Source organism: Bos javanicus, chromosome 7 (genome assembly GCF_032452875.1).
Source record: "Bos javanicus breed banteng chromosome 7, ARS-OSU_banteng_1.0, whole genome shotgun sequence".
In the NCBI taxonomy this organism is placed as follows: Eukaryota; Metazoa; Chordata; class Mammalia; order Artiodactyla; family Bovidae; genus Bos; species Bos javanicus.
The window spans coordinates 87,345,720-87,362,913 of NC_083874.1; the positions used below are offsets into that span (position 1 = coordinate 87,345,720).

The 17,194-nt window shown below is 37.2% G+C and overlaps 1 protein-coding gene across 4 annotated transcripts in view; it reads right to left on the minus strand.

Moving 5' to 3' along the window:
- Positions 1-17,194, minus strand: part of TMEM161B (transmembrane protein 161B) — a 74,782-nt gene that overhangs the window by 14,216 nt on the left and 43,372 nt on the right. For 3 of the 4 annotated variants that reach the window (XM_061424355.1, XM_061424357.1, XM_061424356.1), the window contains one exon: positions 15,853-16,009. In XM_061424355.1, the coding sequence (XP_061280339.1) occupies positions 15,853-16,009 (157 nt within the window). Of the gene's footprint in view, positions 1-10,554; positions 10,698-15,852; positions 16,010-17,194 lie in introns of those variants that run through there. The other variant, XM_061424358.1, reaches the window with a different exon arrangement.

Sequence of the window (17,194 nt, forward strand, 5' to 3'; positions counted from 1 at the left end):
TGCTCAGATGGAGCACCAAAAAGTGACTGGCACAGAGTAGGTACTTCAGTTCAGTTGCTCAGTCGTGTCTGACTCTTTGTGAACCCATGGACTGCAGCACGCCAGGCCTCCCTGTCCATCACCAACTCCCAGAGTTCACTCAAACTCATGTCCATTGAGTCAGTGATGCCATACAACCATCTCATCCTCTGTCATCCCATTCTCCTCCCGCCTTCAATCTTTCCCAGCATCAGGGTCTTTTCAAATGAGTCAAATGACTCAAATGAGTCTTCGCATGAGGTGGCCAAAGTACTGGAGTTTCAGCTTTAGCATCATTCCTTCCAAAGAAATCCCAGGGTTGATCTCCTTCAGAATGGACTGCTTGGATCTCTTTGCAGTCCAAGGGACTCTCAAGAGTCTTCTCCAACACCACAGTTCAAAAGCATCAATTCTTTGGTGCTCAGCTTTCTTCACAGTCCAACTCTCACATCCATACATGACCACTGGAAAAACCATAGCCTCGACTAGACACACCTCTGTTGGCAAAGTAATGTCTCTGCTTTTTAATAGTCCGTCTAGGTTGGCTATAACTTTTCTTCCAAGAAGTAAGTATCTTTTAATTTCATGGCTGCAGTCACCATCTGCAGTGATTTTGGAGCCCCCCAAAATAAAGTAGGTACCTAAACAATAACAAATTTTGCCATAATGTTTTACATGGTAATCCAGCTAAGCTGAAACAGTATTAATTCTATGCTTTAATAGACCTTTAAATAGACCTTTAATAGACCTTTAAATTGGAGATATCCAGGGTTCAAACACTTGACCATTATACATATATATAACCTGAGTTATGGTGAACATAAGAATATGTATTAGCCCCTCTATAATAACTACCATTATTACAGCTCTTAGAGGGCTTCCCTGATGGCTTACACAGTAAAGAATCCACCTGCAATGCAGGAGACCTGGGTTCAATCCCTGGGGTGGGAAGATCCCCTGGAGGAGGGGATGGTAACCCACTCCAATATTCTTGCTTGGAGAATCCCATGGATAGAGGCACCTGGCGGGCTACAGTCCACAAGGTCACAGAGTCAGACACGACTGAGCAACTAAGCACACAGCACAGGGAACACTTATTTCATCCAAGGATGGACATGATAAAGGACAGAAAAGGTAAGGAGCTAATGGAAGCAGAAGAGATCAAGAAGAGGTGGCAATAATACAAAGAACTGTACTAAAAAGGTCTTAATAACCCGGATAACCACCATGTGGCCACTCATCTAGGACATTCTGGAGTGTGAAGTCAAAGTGGGCCTTAGGAAGCATTACTACGAAAAAAGCTAGTGGAGGTGACAGAATTCCAACTGAGCTATTCAAAATCCTAAAAGATGATAATGTTAACATGCTGCGCTCAGAATATCAGCATATTTGGAAAACCGAGCAGTGGCCACAGGACTGGGAAAGGTCAGTTTTCATCCCAGTCCCAAAGAAGGGCAATGTCAAAGAATCTTCAAACTACCACACAATTGTGCTCATTACGCATGCTAGCAAGCCAGCCTGAACACTTAATGGCAGATGGAGAAAAAGTGAAAACAGTGACAGATTTTATTTTCTTGGGCTCCAAAATTACTGCAGATTGTGACTGCAGTCATGAAGCAGAGATATCACTTTGCCTACAAAGGTCAGTACAGTGAAACTTATGGTTCTTCTAATAGTCATATGCAGATGTGAGAGTTGGCTGAATGTGAAAGAATTGATGCTTTCGAATTGTGGTACTGTAGAAGACTCGAGAGTTCCTAGCACTGCAAAAAGATCAAAACCTGTCAATCCCAAAGGAAATCCACCCTGAATATTCACTGGAAGGACTGGTGCTGAAGCTGAAGCTCCACTACTCTGGCCACCTGATGCGAAGAGCCGACTCACTGGAAAAGACCCTGTGCTGGGAAAAATTGAGGACAAGAGAAGGGGGTGAAAGAAGATGAGACGGTTGGATGGCATCACTGACTCAATGGACATGAGTTTGAGCAAACACTGGGAGAAAGTGAATGACAGAAGAGTCTCGTGTGCTATATATTCCATGGGTCGCCAAGAGTCAGACACGACTTAGAGATTGAACAATAACAACAATCAAGAGCAATAACTCTCTGGGATAATATACTCAAAGTGAAAAACAAGAAAGAAGACGTTTTACTCTAAGATCTGTTTTCATCCGTGGTAATAACAAAAATATAAATTATTTACCACTCGGGGTTATAAATTTAAAGGATGTTCTAAATTAAAAGGCTTGGGCTTTGTATTCTTAAAGCTTATTTAGAAGACAGCTCCCCCTTTTAAATGTCAAAAAAAAAAACAGAAGTACAAGAATAGCTCATTTTTCTATTCCTGGGGCAATCAGCCCTTCAGAAGTGTGTGATGGGAAGTATCACTAATAACCACCCTAGTCACTTTTACGGCAGTATTATCCCCTCTCTCAACTTTCACTGTTCACACCTCGGTTAATTCCACTCTAGCTAATCTTCCTTTCACATGAACCTCTGTTACTTTTTCTCAAATACCATGATTCAAGATAAACACTTGCTCATATTTATTTTCCTAACTACTTATTAGCAAAAGCATTATTTTCTTTGAAAAATAATGTGGCCGTATGTGCTAGTTACAGATCAAATGAACTTTCATGGGCTAATCTGGGAGGAAATGCCTTTTAGCATTATTTTGCTTAAAAGATTATTTTATTTCCAAGCATTTCAGAATACAATCTACATGCAAGTTGGAGGTACCATCTAAAAACTGCTGTCTTAGCAATTTACCTGAACTCCTTTTTGGCCATACCACATGGCATGTGGAACTTTCTGGACCAGAGATTGAACTTGCGCCCTCTGCAGTGGAAGTGCAGAGTCTATGCCACTGGGCAACCAAGAAGTCCTTATTTCAACTTTTTAATATATTTCCTTACAGGCTATTATAAAGATATTAGTTATAGTGCTACATTCTATGAAATACCTGATTTCCTTTCCAGACAAGAGAAAACCAAGCATGAAAAGCTAGACGACAACCTCTGCACTTTTTGATTAAAAAGATCTCAACTTTGTAATAACAAATACATGTTTTAGGACATATATAATCAGAAATACATATACTGTAGAGCTCCAGCATACACCTTCTGAAGACATTTACCAGGCACATTACTTTCATTCTAAATGTCTTATGTTCACCATAACTCAGGTTATATATATGTATAATGGTCAAGTATTTGAGCCAATTACTTCTTTAAAGTAAAAATTAAAACTAATAAACAAAGCAAATGCCACTGGTTTACATTAGTTCCCTAACCAAATACTCAGCACCCTGACACAGTCTTGCTCAATTTAACTCTGCAGGACTCTTGGTTATAAACCAATAAACAGATATCTCAAACTGTACTGAAGAGCTTAAACCTCATAATAACAGATGTCAGTTTTTCTATGATACTGAACATTAGGAGAAAAGGGAAGCCAAATTATTTTCTAATAAGGGAAATAAATTTACAAGTCTTATATATCTGCAAAACTAACAATCTTTGCAAATTACAGTAAGAATTTAAAGAGTGATATTTACACTCTAGTTCTTACTTTGTAATGTAGAATTCTGTGGTACTTCCATGTGCTATTCCTTCAAAATGCTTTCTTAAATCATCTAACATTATTCTCTAAGTTTTCCCTAAACATAGTTGTCAATCCACTTCCTATTTTGGCTAACAGCTACTAAATCATTTATAAGCACTAAGAGTATACTGCATCACTGTAGAAGTTGGCATGATTTTGTTACATTAAGCCTAAGCAAGGTTGTCAAATTGATAGGATGTTAATTTCAATTAAAATGATTAATGGGTATTTAACAAAGCACATTTAGTTTCCATGTCATTTAAAGATTAAGTGAACTTTTAAAACTTCTCTATAACTTAATCATTGCATACACATCCTATTACTATTTTTTCTCCTTTTCAATTAGAATATCATTCATTTCAGAGTTCTTGCAGTTATGCTCTTAAATGAAAGACATTGATAGTCTACAGTTGCTTAAACTGGAAAGACTATAGAGGGGAAAAAAAAATTAGGAAGATTAGGTATCCGGGAAGAAAATGACAGTAAACGCCAGTTCCAGCTAGAGGAAATAAAGGCAGGGCCTGCCTCACCCTCAGTGCAAACCCATCCCATTAACCTGGGTGAAGATATATTGTACGTAATGAAAGGTGCTTCTGAGAGGAGTTAGCTGCCAGTGCAGACAGAAAAAAAGGTTACAAGGCATAACTCTAAGCCCTCTTGCATAATCTAAGCTCTTGGAATAGTTTCCTACTCCAAATTTTCTAATTAACTAAAGTAATAAACACTGCAGTTTAAATTTACATTATGATTGATTTTTTTTGGTAATTCAATTAATAAAGAAAAACTACAAAGTTAAGACTTCCCTGGTTAATATTCTGAACTCCTTAGAGGAGAGAACAGCATTATAAGAGTCCATACACAATTATTTTTAAAATTATGTAATTTTAAAGCACAACTTAATTTTACTTATGATTAAGAAGTAATATAAATCACTTCAGTAAGAGCTGAAGCCAGGTTAAGTGTAAAAAATATGAATGCAAATGACAAAGGGAAAATATCTGATTTTTGAACAGAGGACTACTGGCTCTATTCCTCATGCAAACTGTAGCTTTTCTTATAACGAAGTAAAGTACCAAGTTTTCTAAGACAGCAAGATAAGAACAATTTCACAAGTCTTTAACTTCATCTAACTTTTAACATGCAAGATGGAGTTTTATGAAACATGAAACACTGTTTAAAAGTGGTGACACGGGACTTCCCTGGTGGTCCAGGGGTTAAGAATCCACCCTGCAATGCCTGGTTGGGGAAGCAAGATCCCACATGCCAACAGCAGAGCCTGCCTGCCGTAACTACTGGGCCTAAACGTTCTGGAGCCCACACTGCATGAAGGATCCTGCGTCAAGAAACTAAGATCCTGTGTGCTGCAACTAAGACCTGACACAGTCAAATAACTAATTGTAAAAAAAGTGGTAAAGACATCCTAGAAAACAGGTGCTCAAACTTTTCTCTCCAGGATATTCTGAATCCCATGCTCCTTATCTATCTCTTTGCCACAACTTAAAAATAACACAAACAAAGCTAGTGGTTCATTTTATTAGTACCAAACACTATGGGTCCATCTCTTTACTGGCAATCTGAAGAAGGGCTTACATATTAGGAGATAATAAGGAAAAAGGAGCAATATTTAAAAACACAACATAAAAACTCCAAACACCACAAAAGAAATGCTTCTGAGACTTAGCTATGATTTCTCTCATTGCCTGGGGGACCCCAAGTCTAGGTTGGAAAAACACTGCTTCATTTTTACTGAAAATGGATACAAGAGTCTATAGAGAAGACAATTTCAAACTCCTTCACTTACACTACAAAGCAAAATAACATCTTCAGCCAGAAATGGTATCAAATGACCAAAAGGAAATTTCTCAAAGATTACACCTACTGCCAAATTTTGATACCACAGAATCATTAAATAACTTACAAGGTATATCAACACTAAAGGAAGAAAAAACAAAATTAGATGCAATCAAATTCAGGTGGGAAGTATAATCATATATCATTAATATGTTAATATAACACTATACCACAAAGACCTAAAATGTTATAATGCCTACACCCAGAATTCATACTAGAAAAATCTTCAAACCAATTACTTATTGAACGCCATACTGGAACAAAACCTTTCCATAACCCATAATGTAAACACTCAAATATTCTGATGTAAAATACCATGCTCTGGCTAGGGCCAAAGGTTCAAGCTTTCATTCAATAGTTCACAAGCCTCCACTTAAATCAGAACAGTATATTTACAATCTCTTAAGTGTAAAGCCTTTGACTGTGTGATCACAATAAATTGCAGAAAGTTCTTAGAGATGGGAATATCAGTCCAAATTACCTGTTTCCTAAGAAACCTGTCAAAAAGCAACACTTAGAACTGGACATAGAACAGGAGACTGGTTCAAAATTGGGAAAGTAGTATGACAAGGCTGTGTATGGCCATTTTGCTTATTCAACTTATATGCAGAGTACATCATGCAAAATCCCAGGCTGGAAGAAGCACAACCTGGAATCAAGATTGCCGAGAAATATCAATATCAGATATGCAGATGATACCACTCTAACGGCAGAAAGTGAAGAGGAACTAAGCTGCTGCTGCTGCTGCTAAGTCGCTTCAGTCGTGTCCAACTCTGTGCGACACCATAGACAGCAGCCCACCAGGCTCCTCCGTCCCTGGGATTCTCCAGGCAAGAACACTGGAGTGGGTTGCCATTTTCTTCTCCAATGCATGAAAGTGAAAAGTGAAAGTGAAGTCACTCAGTGGTGTCCGACTCGTTGCGACCCCATGGACTGCAGCCTAACAGGCTCCTGCGCCCATGGGATTTTCCAGGCAAGAGTATTGGAGTGGGGTGCCATTGCCTTCTCTGGAAGAGGAACTAAAAAGCCTCTTAATTAACCCCTCAGTTCTACCTGAATAGAACACCTCCTTTAAATGCTAGCTTATTTTGCTTTATAAGATCTTCATTTCTGAAATAAACAGAATGTTCAGTTCAGTTCAGTCGCTCAGTCATGTCCAGCTCTTTGCGACCCCATGAATCGCAGCACGCCAGGCCTGTCCATCACCAACTCCTGGAGTTCACCCAAACCCACGTCCATTGAGTCTGTGATGCCATCCAACCATCTCATTCTCTGTCATCCCCTTCTCCTCCTGCCCTCAATCTTTCCCAGCATCAGGGTCTTTTCAAATGAGTCAGCTCTTCGCATCAGGTGGCCAAAGTATTGGAGTTTCAGCTTCAACATCAGTCCTTCCAATGAATATTCAGGACTGATTTCCCTTAGGATGGACTGGTTGGATCTCCTTGCAGTCCAAGGGACTCTCAAGAGTCTTCTCCAACACCACAGTTCAAAAGCAGCAATTCTTCGGCGCTCAGCTTTCTTCACAGTCCAACTTTCACATCCATACATGACCACTGGAAAAACCACAGCCTTGACTAGACGGACCTTTGTTGACAAAGTAATGGCTCTGCTTTTGAATATGCTGTCTAGGTTGGTCATAACTTTCCTTCCAAGGTGTAAGTATCTTTTAATTTCATGGCTGCAGTCACCATCTGCAGTGATTTTGGAGCCCAGAAAAATAAAGTCAGCCACTGTTTCCACATCTATTTGTCATGAAGAAAAACATCTATTTCTGCTTTATTGACTATGCCAAAGCCTTTGACTGTGCAGATCACAATAAACTGTGGAAAATTCTGAAAGAGATGGGAATACCAGACCTGCCTCTTGAGAAACCTATATGCAGGTCAGGAAGCAACAGTTAGAACTGGACATGGAACAACAGACTGGTTCCAAATAGGAAAAGGAGAACGTCAAGGCTGTATATCGTCACCCTGATTATTTAACTTCTATGCAGAGTACATCATGAGAAATGCTGGGCTGGAAGAAGCACAAGCTGGAATCAAGATTGCTGGGAGAAATATCAATAACCCCAGATATGCAGATGACACCACCCTGATGGCAGAAAGTGAAGAGAAACTAAAAAGCCTCCTGATGAAAGTGAAAGAGGAGAGTGAAAAAGTTGGCTTAGAGCTCAACATTCAGAAAACTAAGATCATGGCATCCGGTCCCATTCAGCTCAGTTCAGTTCAGTCGCTCCGTCGTGTCCAACTCGTTGCAACCCCATGAATCGCAGCATGCCAGGCCTCCCTGTCCATCACCAACTCCCAGAGTTCACTCAAACTCACATCCATCGAGTAGGTGATGCTACCCAGCCATCTCATCCTCTATCGTCCCCTTCTTCTCCTGCCTCCAATCCCTCCCAGCATCAGGGTCTTTTCTAATGAGTCAACTCTTCGCATGAGGTGGCCAAAGTACTGGAGTTTCAGCTTTAGCATCATTCCTTCCAAAGAAATCCCAGGGCTGATCTCCTTCAGAATGGACTGGTTGGATCTCCTTGCAGTCCAAGCGACTCTCAAGAGTCTTCTCCAACACCACAGCTCAAAAGCAGCAATTCTTCAGCGCTCAGCTTTCTTCACAGTCCAACTCTCACATCCATACATGACTACTGGAAAAATCATAGTCTTGACTAGATGGACCTTTGTTGGCAAAGTAATGTCTCTGCTTTTGAATACGCTATCGAGGTTGGTCATAACTTTCCTTCCAAGGAGTAAAGCGTCTTTGAACTTCATGGCTGCAGTCACCATCTGCAGTGATTTTGGAGCCCAGAAAAATAAAGTCTGATACTGTTTCCACTGTTTCCCCATCTATTTGCCATGAAGTGATGGGACCAGATGCCATGATCTTAGTTTTCTGAATGTTGAGCTTTAAGCCAACTTTTTCACTCTCCACTTGCACTTTCATCAAGAGGCTTTTTAGTTCCTCTTCACTTTCTGCCATAAGGGTGGTGTCATCTGCATATGTGAGGTTATTGATATTTCTCCCAGCAATCTTGATTCCAGCTTGTGCTTCTTCCAGCCCAGCGTTTCTCATGATGTACTCTGCATAGAAGTTAAATAAGCAGAGTGACAGTATACAGCCTTGATGCACTCCTTTTCCTATTTGGAACCAGTCTGTTGTTCCATGTCCAGTTAGGGATGGAATACATTTTTGCTATCATGTGCTTGACATTTTTAAAGTTCTAATTTAATGTCAACACTTTTCATACTGTAATTAGGCCATAATTTATAGTTGCCAATACAAAAATAAGAACAGAATAAGGACAGGTCGGCAGATTTACTTAGTAGGAAGTATTTTAAATATACTTATCTTTGAGCTGGAGATAAGAGCTTTCAAATAGCGAACAGGCTTAGTTTTTTGTTTTAAAAATGGCAAATTTCTCTCATCTAGGATAACAGCTTTAATAACATAGATGTGTTAAAGTACTACCATGTTTTAACTTAATTTACACCTTCAAGACCCAATTCTTGGATTAAGAAAATGTATTCTACACCCTAACCTCATATTGTTATTCAACAATATGTTTAGATGCTCTTTTGAGAAGGAAAGAAATACAAAGAAATCATATTCTGATATGAAATGTTGCTAGTTTTTTTGCCAATATACAAATCTATTGCACAGTATCCTAAGGAATAAACAGAGAGGTTTTCACAGATGTTTCTCAAAAGTTCTTCACAAAATGTATGATTACCTTTTCACAAAATGTATGATTACCTTTTAAAAACAGATCACATTTCCACTGTAAACAAGTTGCATGTAAACGGAAAGTTTTCCTAATCTGTGAAAGATTATATTCTTGGGGAACACTAACAATAACCTAATGTTTTTTCCTATTCAAATGATGAAAGTTATCACATCTAGTTTTCCATAAGAAAAGGCAAACAAAATACTCAAAAATCACATCATACTTTGCATTCTTGCTGCAGAGAAATCTAGAAACTCTAAGGTTCTGCTATAGAACAGATACTAAAAACTAAATTAAATAAAGTAATAATCCTTAAGAGCTACCAAATAAAATCCTCTTATAATAATCTGATCCTATCTTCAAATGTTTAAAAAAACCAACAAAATTTGATAAATTTTTAACTAAAACATTTTTTCACATTTTCTTAGAGACAAAACTTCAATTACTTTATTTTAGTTAAAGAGAAAAGAAACAAACCTAAAATTCTCTCAGATAAATAAAAGCCAAAAACTATTATGCAACTTTAAATCCATCCTATAAAATAGTTTACAGCCAGCCTCAACTTAATCAGACTGTGAAAAAATGATGACCAGATTTTTGAAAGCATAAAGATATTGGCTTTATTAAAAAAAAATAAAAGCAAACAACAAAAAACTATTAACTAATCTTCTGATTAAAATAAAGCAAAACAATGAAAGTTAGCCTTATATTTTTAGATTCATAAGAAAAATTACCATTTCCTAGCTGAAAGAAAAAAAGTCATACTTGACTATAAATTAATAAACAAAAAAACAGTCCTACTTGTCACTTAAGTTCCCTATATAATGCTAGGTTTCTGACCTGAAAGGTGAATAATTTGACAGTATTAATGTCATAGAAGATCTCCAAAAGTTTGTTAAAGAATCAGGTTTTGACATACTATGGATTTTCCAAATTTTCAAGACAAAACAAGTACCTTGGCTCAGATTCAACAGCCCTGAGTCTGTTCCTTTTTCACTGGGAAACATGATATCTTACACAGTTCACTGCAGGGTTTAGCATTTCATTTTTCCTATTAACCTAAAGCAGAACATTTTTGTAAAGAATAATTTAGAATCGTTTAAGGAATTTAGAAGCGGCGACCAAGTCATGCTACTTTGCTGTAGTTGTCTATTTCCTATAGCAAACAAGTACAGCATTTAATTTGTAGACCTTTACAAATCTACATACAGAACTGGATATTTAACACGGAAAACCTAAGAATTTACTTCAATTTAAACCATTCACAACTTTTTGATTTGTATAAAATCTCCATGTGTGGCAACCAAGGCAAATTAAATTTTAAAACATAGTCTTAAAAATATATGTCATGGGGTTTTGTACCTTAAACCATCCACACTGTGAAATACAAGCACTGTGGAAATGTGACTAACGATCCAGGTCTTTAACCAAATATAATAGGACGACTGAGCAGCTTTTCCATTCTTTGTAGAACAGCTTTCTTCTCACTTAAATTCACGTAATTGACTCAGTATTACTCTGCAATACAGCTTATTCATAAGAAAAGGTTAAAAAAAAAAATCCATCAATTGTACAATATTTTAATTTTTAAAAGTTTTATTTCTACCAAAGGATCTCTGAATTCTGCAAGCACCATGTTTACCTTTATACTTTTATTCTTAAATGAAAATATATGCTTCGTATTATGAAATCAGTGGACACTTCTCCAGCAACTAAAACTTCATGGGTCATCACACAGGAAAGACAATCACTACACCTACTCCATCCTCACTGTAAGGCTTTCTTTACCCCTTACCTTCTACACAACATAAACCTGGCATAAATGGAAGCAGAACATGCAGACTTGGACAAAGTGTGGTTAGAATTACAAACTGGCAAGAGAGTAGAGCTGAGAATTAATATGGGTTTTGGAGTAAGACTGGAAGTAGGTGTGATAGCTTAGATGCGTGTACATCTCAGCTGAAGAAGGAAGCAGAGCTGATGACAAGAGATGAACCAGTTTTAAGTTCCAGGGTTCAAGATTTGAGTGTCACATGTTTTAAAAAAATCATTTTATTGTTTTTCAAAACTTTCAAGATTCTGTAAATATTGTAATTGTTGTTCAACACAAGAATGTCAAATAAAAACTGATGAGAAGGAAAAGGAACACAAAAGTAAGACAGTTTTCTTCCTCACTTTGAAGTGAACCAATTATTTAAGTTATATGTGTCTAATTTGCGGACCATTTTAACAAAGGCTATTTCATCAGTAACAACTGCAGAGAATTTCTGAATCGACTGATGTATGTGTGACTCTGGAATTAAGTGGAGCCATTGTCCTATGTAATCAATGGAGACATGTGTTTGACTAATAAGTAGGCACATACAATAAGAAAATAAAGAGAAGCCAGACAGAGGTCACTGCAGCTAGACTGTTCATAGGGTGTGAAAGGCATACCAGATATGTTATAACTAAGATAAAAGGCTATTAACAGACTCTTCTTTGGAGTTAATCTGGATATCAGGCATTTAATTCTGGTTTCCTGCATGCCATTGAAGGTAGCAGGTCATTTTCTCACATGCTACACGTTCGAAAGAAAATCATGTACCCAAGCATATACACAATTCTACTTTCCTTCTTCTTCCCTACCCGCTTTGAGGAGGGTCAAAGTTGGCAGAAAATAGCTTGGATTATAAAGCCCTTCACCACTTTCTGTCCTCCCTGGGATGGAGAGACGGCCAGCGACCAGATCCCTGCAGGGATGCTATTGTGTGGTGCCTTCCGCAAGTGCACTACTTCACACTGAGGAGAGCCAGTTCAGTGCTGAAGACTGCTTAGGACCTTTGCTCTCACATTATCGGGCATTACTGAGTGAAATGAAAAGTAAAAAATGTATTCACATAAACAATACTTTGAATAGCTATTAAGAAGTACATTTTTCTAATTTCTCTGGTAAGTAGACATTAAAGGCTGTATCACATTAAATAAAACTGGGTATCAAGATACGCATTTTAACATAAATTTGTCATAGCTACAAAACAAAGAGAATGAAACAAAACCAAGAATATATCATAATAAACAATATTTCAGAGAATATAAAAACTCACAGTATGAAAAAAGTAATGACATATTCAGCTAGTGCTAATTATCAAGTTATAATAGTTTTAGTACGTTTAATATGACGATGTCTAAGGATGCTGTTCATTCTGACTAAATGATTTTTCACTTATTTAATACTATAGAGCTAAATATTTAACCTGTTCTTCAATAAGTATACCACTAAATATCTGGGGGTCTTATTCAACTAACACACATGATCAGTATTTATACCCAGTACAATATAAATCTTGTGAAGATGTCAACTCTTAAGGCTTTGTTCTGGCTATTCTACTCTAAATTATACCTAAATCAACCCGAAAGAGTCAACAGAAGGATAGCACAGTGGTGCTGAATATCAAATCGCATCATTTATTTCAAATGGTATCCCCTAACAAGTTTAAAAGACAGTTCAGTGGTCACTGGCTGAAATAAAAAATGGAAAACATCTATTAATTCTCTTACTCCCCAACTCTGACTAAATAAACCACACAAGGAAGAAAGCAGAACTCCCCAAAACAAAGACTAGGAAAAGAAATGACAGTAGAAAAAAATTACAACAAATTTTGGAAGGCATTAAGTAAATGGACAAGTAGTAATTAATTTAGGCTTCAATTTTCTCTATGTGAGATCTACAAGGCAAGGAACCCAGTGAGAAGAAAGCCAATTCATTTATAAACCATGGTACAAAAGTCAGGAACTAGAGACAGCAGGGACCTCTAAAGGTAGGCTTGCAAAACGTAGGAAAACAAGATGGTTGGCTGAATGACTGTATTAGTATAATTAGACTTTCTAGATCTTCTGTTTTGCCGACTTACAGAGGTTAAGGTGATGGCTTTCCCCCAGTTCTGGCAGAACCCAGAAGAATTAAATTTTAAAGATATTAAACCAGAAAAGACTGGGCTTGGGGGTATTAGGTAAAACTTCAGGTGACAACGAAGAGCTGAGAACAGGGGCAGGGAGAGGACCCAGACATGTATTTAAATCAATGCCTGCACACTGAAAATGTTGAGTCTCTGAGCCTTCCCCAATCAGCTCTCATAACACTAGATGTCAGGCTTAGATCCCACATATGGGACATGGCCAGATCTTCACTCAATTAGCCACTAAAAAGCCTACCAATCAACAAGCTCCAGCCATCTGCAAGAAACTTCCAATTTTTAACCCCTCCTTCCAAATATAAACGGATACTCAAAGACCATAAGACATTCCAGAACAATCTTGAACATGACAGTGATTAAAACAAAAAGGGAGGAAGAGGGAGACTCAGAAAATAAATAATGCAAGGTGCAAATTTAAGCATAAAAGCTATTAATGTTCTTAAAAAGATATTACACAACCATGACACACAACTGCTATGAAAATGGAGCTTTCAAAGAAGTCTTAATTTTTTTAAAAAAGTTGATATAAAAATTTAACAAAAGGGTTAAAAGAGAAAAGTAAGAGAAAAATCAAGAAAACTGTATAGAATCATTCAAAGAAATCCAACATCTCACTAACTAGAGTTTCTTTTTTACACTGTAGGGAGTCCTGGTCAGGGAACTAAGACTGTGCATGCCATGCGGCATGGCCAAAAAAAAAAAAAAAACCCCACATAGAGAAAACAAACTAGTGGTTATGAAAGGGGAGAAGGGAGAGGGAGAAAATTAGAGGTATGGGATTAGGAGATACAAGCAAACTACTATGAATAAAATAGATATGCAACAAGGATATAGCTGTTAACCAAATGCGGTTCAAGCCCACTCAGGGATGTGTTTCATCCTTTGGGTTTCTTTGGTGGCTCAGACAGTAAAGAATCTGCCTGCAATGCAAGAGACCTGAGTTCAATCCGTGGGTTGGGAAGATCTACTGGAGAGGGGAATGGCAATCCACTCCAGTATTCTTGCCTGGAGAATTCCATCAACACAGGAGCCTCATGGGCTACAGTCCATGGAGTCGCCAACAGTCAGACACGGCTGAGTGACTAACACTAATCTAACTAACCTAAGGATATATCACATGGCACAGGGAATCATAGCCATTACCTTATAACAACTTTTAATGGAGTATAATCTGTAAAAATACCAAATCACTATGCTATAAATATGAAACTAGTACTGCATATCAGCTATACTTCAGTTTAAAAAAAAGAAGAAATGTATCTGAACTAAGGTTTAGAATTCTACAGAGAGTTTAGCTTCTATACAATAAAAATAGAAAACTGTTTGAGGAGGGTAATAAGAGGTCCAATCACACAAAATATTCTTAGACACTAACTTCAACAATCCCAGAGTCAAGAAATGACCATATTTTTCCTCTATTTTGTTCATTTGACTTCCTAATTTCTTCTTCTATATGAATCTGCCAAGCACAAGCAACAACTTTCCCAAGCACCACTATCAGAATGATAACTTCTGTGTGTGTGTGTGTGTAGGTGTGGGGGTGTGTGTGTGTGTGAGTGTGCACATAGGTTCATGCATTTAAAATAATTATTGGGCAAAATTTCAAACTCCATATAGAGTATATTTTATGATTTCTCAAAAAAAAATTATCTCCATATTTAGAAAGAAAAGAAGGAAAGTGAAGGAGGACAAAGGTGCAATAATATCTAAAATCTAAAAAACACCATTATCATGTATTATTTAAACATGAGTAAGGAATGGCATCCGGTCCCATCACTTCATGGGAAATAGATGGGGAAACAGTGGAAACAGTGTCAGGCTTTATTTTCCTGGGCTCCAAAATCACTGCAGATGGTGACTGCAGCCATGAAATTAAGATGCTTACTCCTTGGAAGGAAAATTATGACCAACCTAGATAGCATATTCAAAAGCAGAGACATTACTTTGCCAACAAAGGTTCGTCTAGTCAAGGCTATGGTTTTTCCTGTGGTCATGTATGGATGTGAGAGTTGGACTGTGAAGAAGGCTGAGTGCCGAAGAATTAATGCTTTTGAACTGTGGTGTTGGAGAAGACTCTTGAGAGTCCCTTGGACTGCAAGGAGATCCAACCAGTCCATTCTGAAGGAGATCAACCCTGGGATTTCTCTGGAAGGAATGATGCTAAAGCTGAAACTCCAGTACTCTGGCCACCTCATGCGAAGGGTTGACTCATTGGAAAAGACTCTGATGCTGGGAGGGATTAGGGGCAGGAGGAGAAGGGGACGACAGAGGATGAGACGGCTGGATGACATCATTGACTCAATGGATGTGAGCATGAGTGAACTCCGAGAGTTGGTGATGGACAGGGAGGTCTGGCGTGCTGTGATTCATGGGGTCGCGAAGAGTCGGACACGACTGAGCGACTGAACTGAACTGAAGGAAAGCTGCAAAGAACTACCTAAAAGAGGTGAAAGGGGCTCCCTCTGTGACATGAGTCAGACAGGAAAGGAAAGGGAGGGAACTGCTTTCTTTCCTTGTATTTCACCTTTTAAACTATCTACCTCCATTAAAAAATTTTTTTTCCAAGTATATAAAGAGGATTTCAACAAAGAAACATTCTCTAATGATCTAAAATCCTTTCTAAATCAGAGACAAGATCTAATAGTGTTAGCTGTAAAAGGAAAACAAATTCATAAATTAATATTAATGATGTTTTGAAGGATACATTGCAAAAGACAAAACAAGCAGGCACCAGACTAAGCTGATATTCATTTCTTGTGTGGGCTTCACAAAACTGTAGTAGACTTCAGTTACTAGATAGACAACTGTAGCAGCCACTGTGAAATCCACCAGCCACTGGTATTCTGGAAAGTAATGCAATGCTGAAAAATAAAGGTTTAAGAAAGAAAGTTTTACTTAAACTGAAAAACAGCTTTAGGAAGATTTATCTATGATTAACTTCAAATGTGAGATTTTATTGTTTGATGATGTGCCATGTAAGGTGTGCAAATATGAGAATCTAAAAATGTGAGAAATAGATTGAGAATACTGCCATCCAAAACTAAACTTTAATACATTGTAAATTAAATAATAAAACTGAAATGATTACCAAAAATTATTTAAATGGTTGTTAAAAATATGATTGCAAAATGAGTTGGTATTTTTTTAAATGATTAGCTTTCACAGAAATTATAAATTATTACTTGAAAAAAAAAGAATCTGAGCAATAATATTTTAGCTTTAGAATATAACTTGATAGAGTACTATACAGATTTACTTATATTCATTTCTATGAAACAAGAGAGTTGGACTTCATGTCACATTTTACTAACCTTACTAATGGAGGATTAATAATTTTGTGAGTTACTGCAGGCTAAAATAATAAATTAAGTAAATACACTTTTTACTCTCTAGAAAAAAAGTTCAAGAAATGCCCGTCAACTCTCCATAAAACCATACTCCTTCAACAAACTATTCCAACCTTAAGGGTTGACATTAAAATTAACACTGTCTCAAAGTGTAATTCCATTCCCTTTTCTTGGATATTCTGGTTTATTTCTGCCAGAGAATAGTCTCAAAGATCAATATCATTTTGCAAAAGACCTTCTAGAAATGTGGAAATATATCATGTACCAGAACACCATTTCCTATGTTCTCACTGGCACATAATAAAATGATCTACATTACTCCGGGAAAATTTTAGTTGTAATATGTAACACCTGAAGATATTTTAAAATCCGAATTTACAAAAAAAAAAAAAAAAGACTTTTAAAAATAAAGTACCACTCAAAATAAGAGTTATTTAAAATATAAACTAACCAAACTTACATCTTCATGAGGTGACAGCAAAACTTTCAGTTCCTTTCATAATTAGGTATATTCTTTATTCACGTCAATTTAACACACTTACTTTTTGCCTTCAAGCTATTTTAACTGCTTTAGGTTTTTTGTTGTAATAGACCTAATAACTTCTGAACATCAGTCTGAAAGATTTACCCTAAAGTACTTGAAGAAATCCTACTCTGTAGAACCCTATCCTCCCCTGTAGTCATTCAGTTGAACTTCTT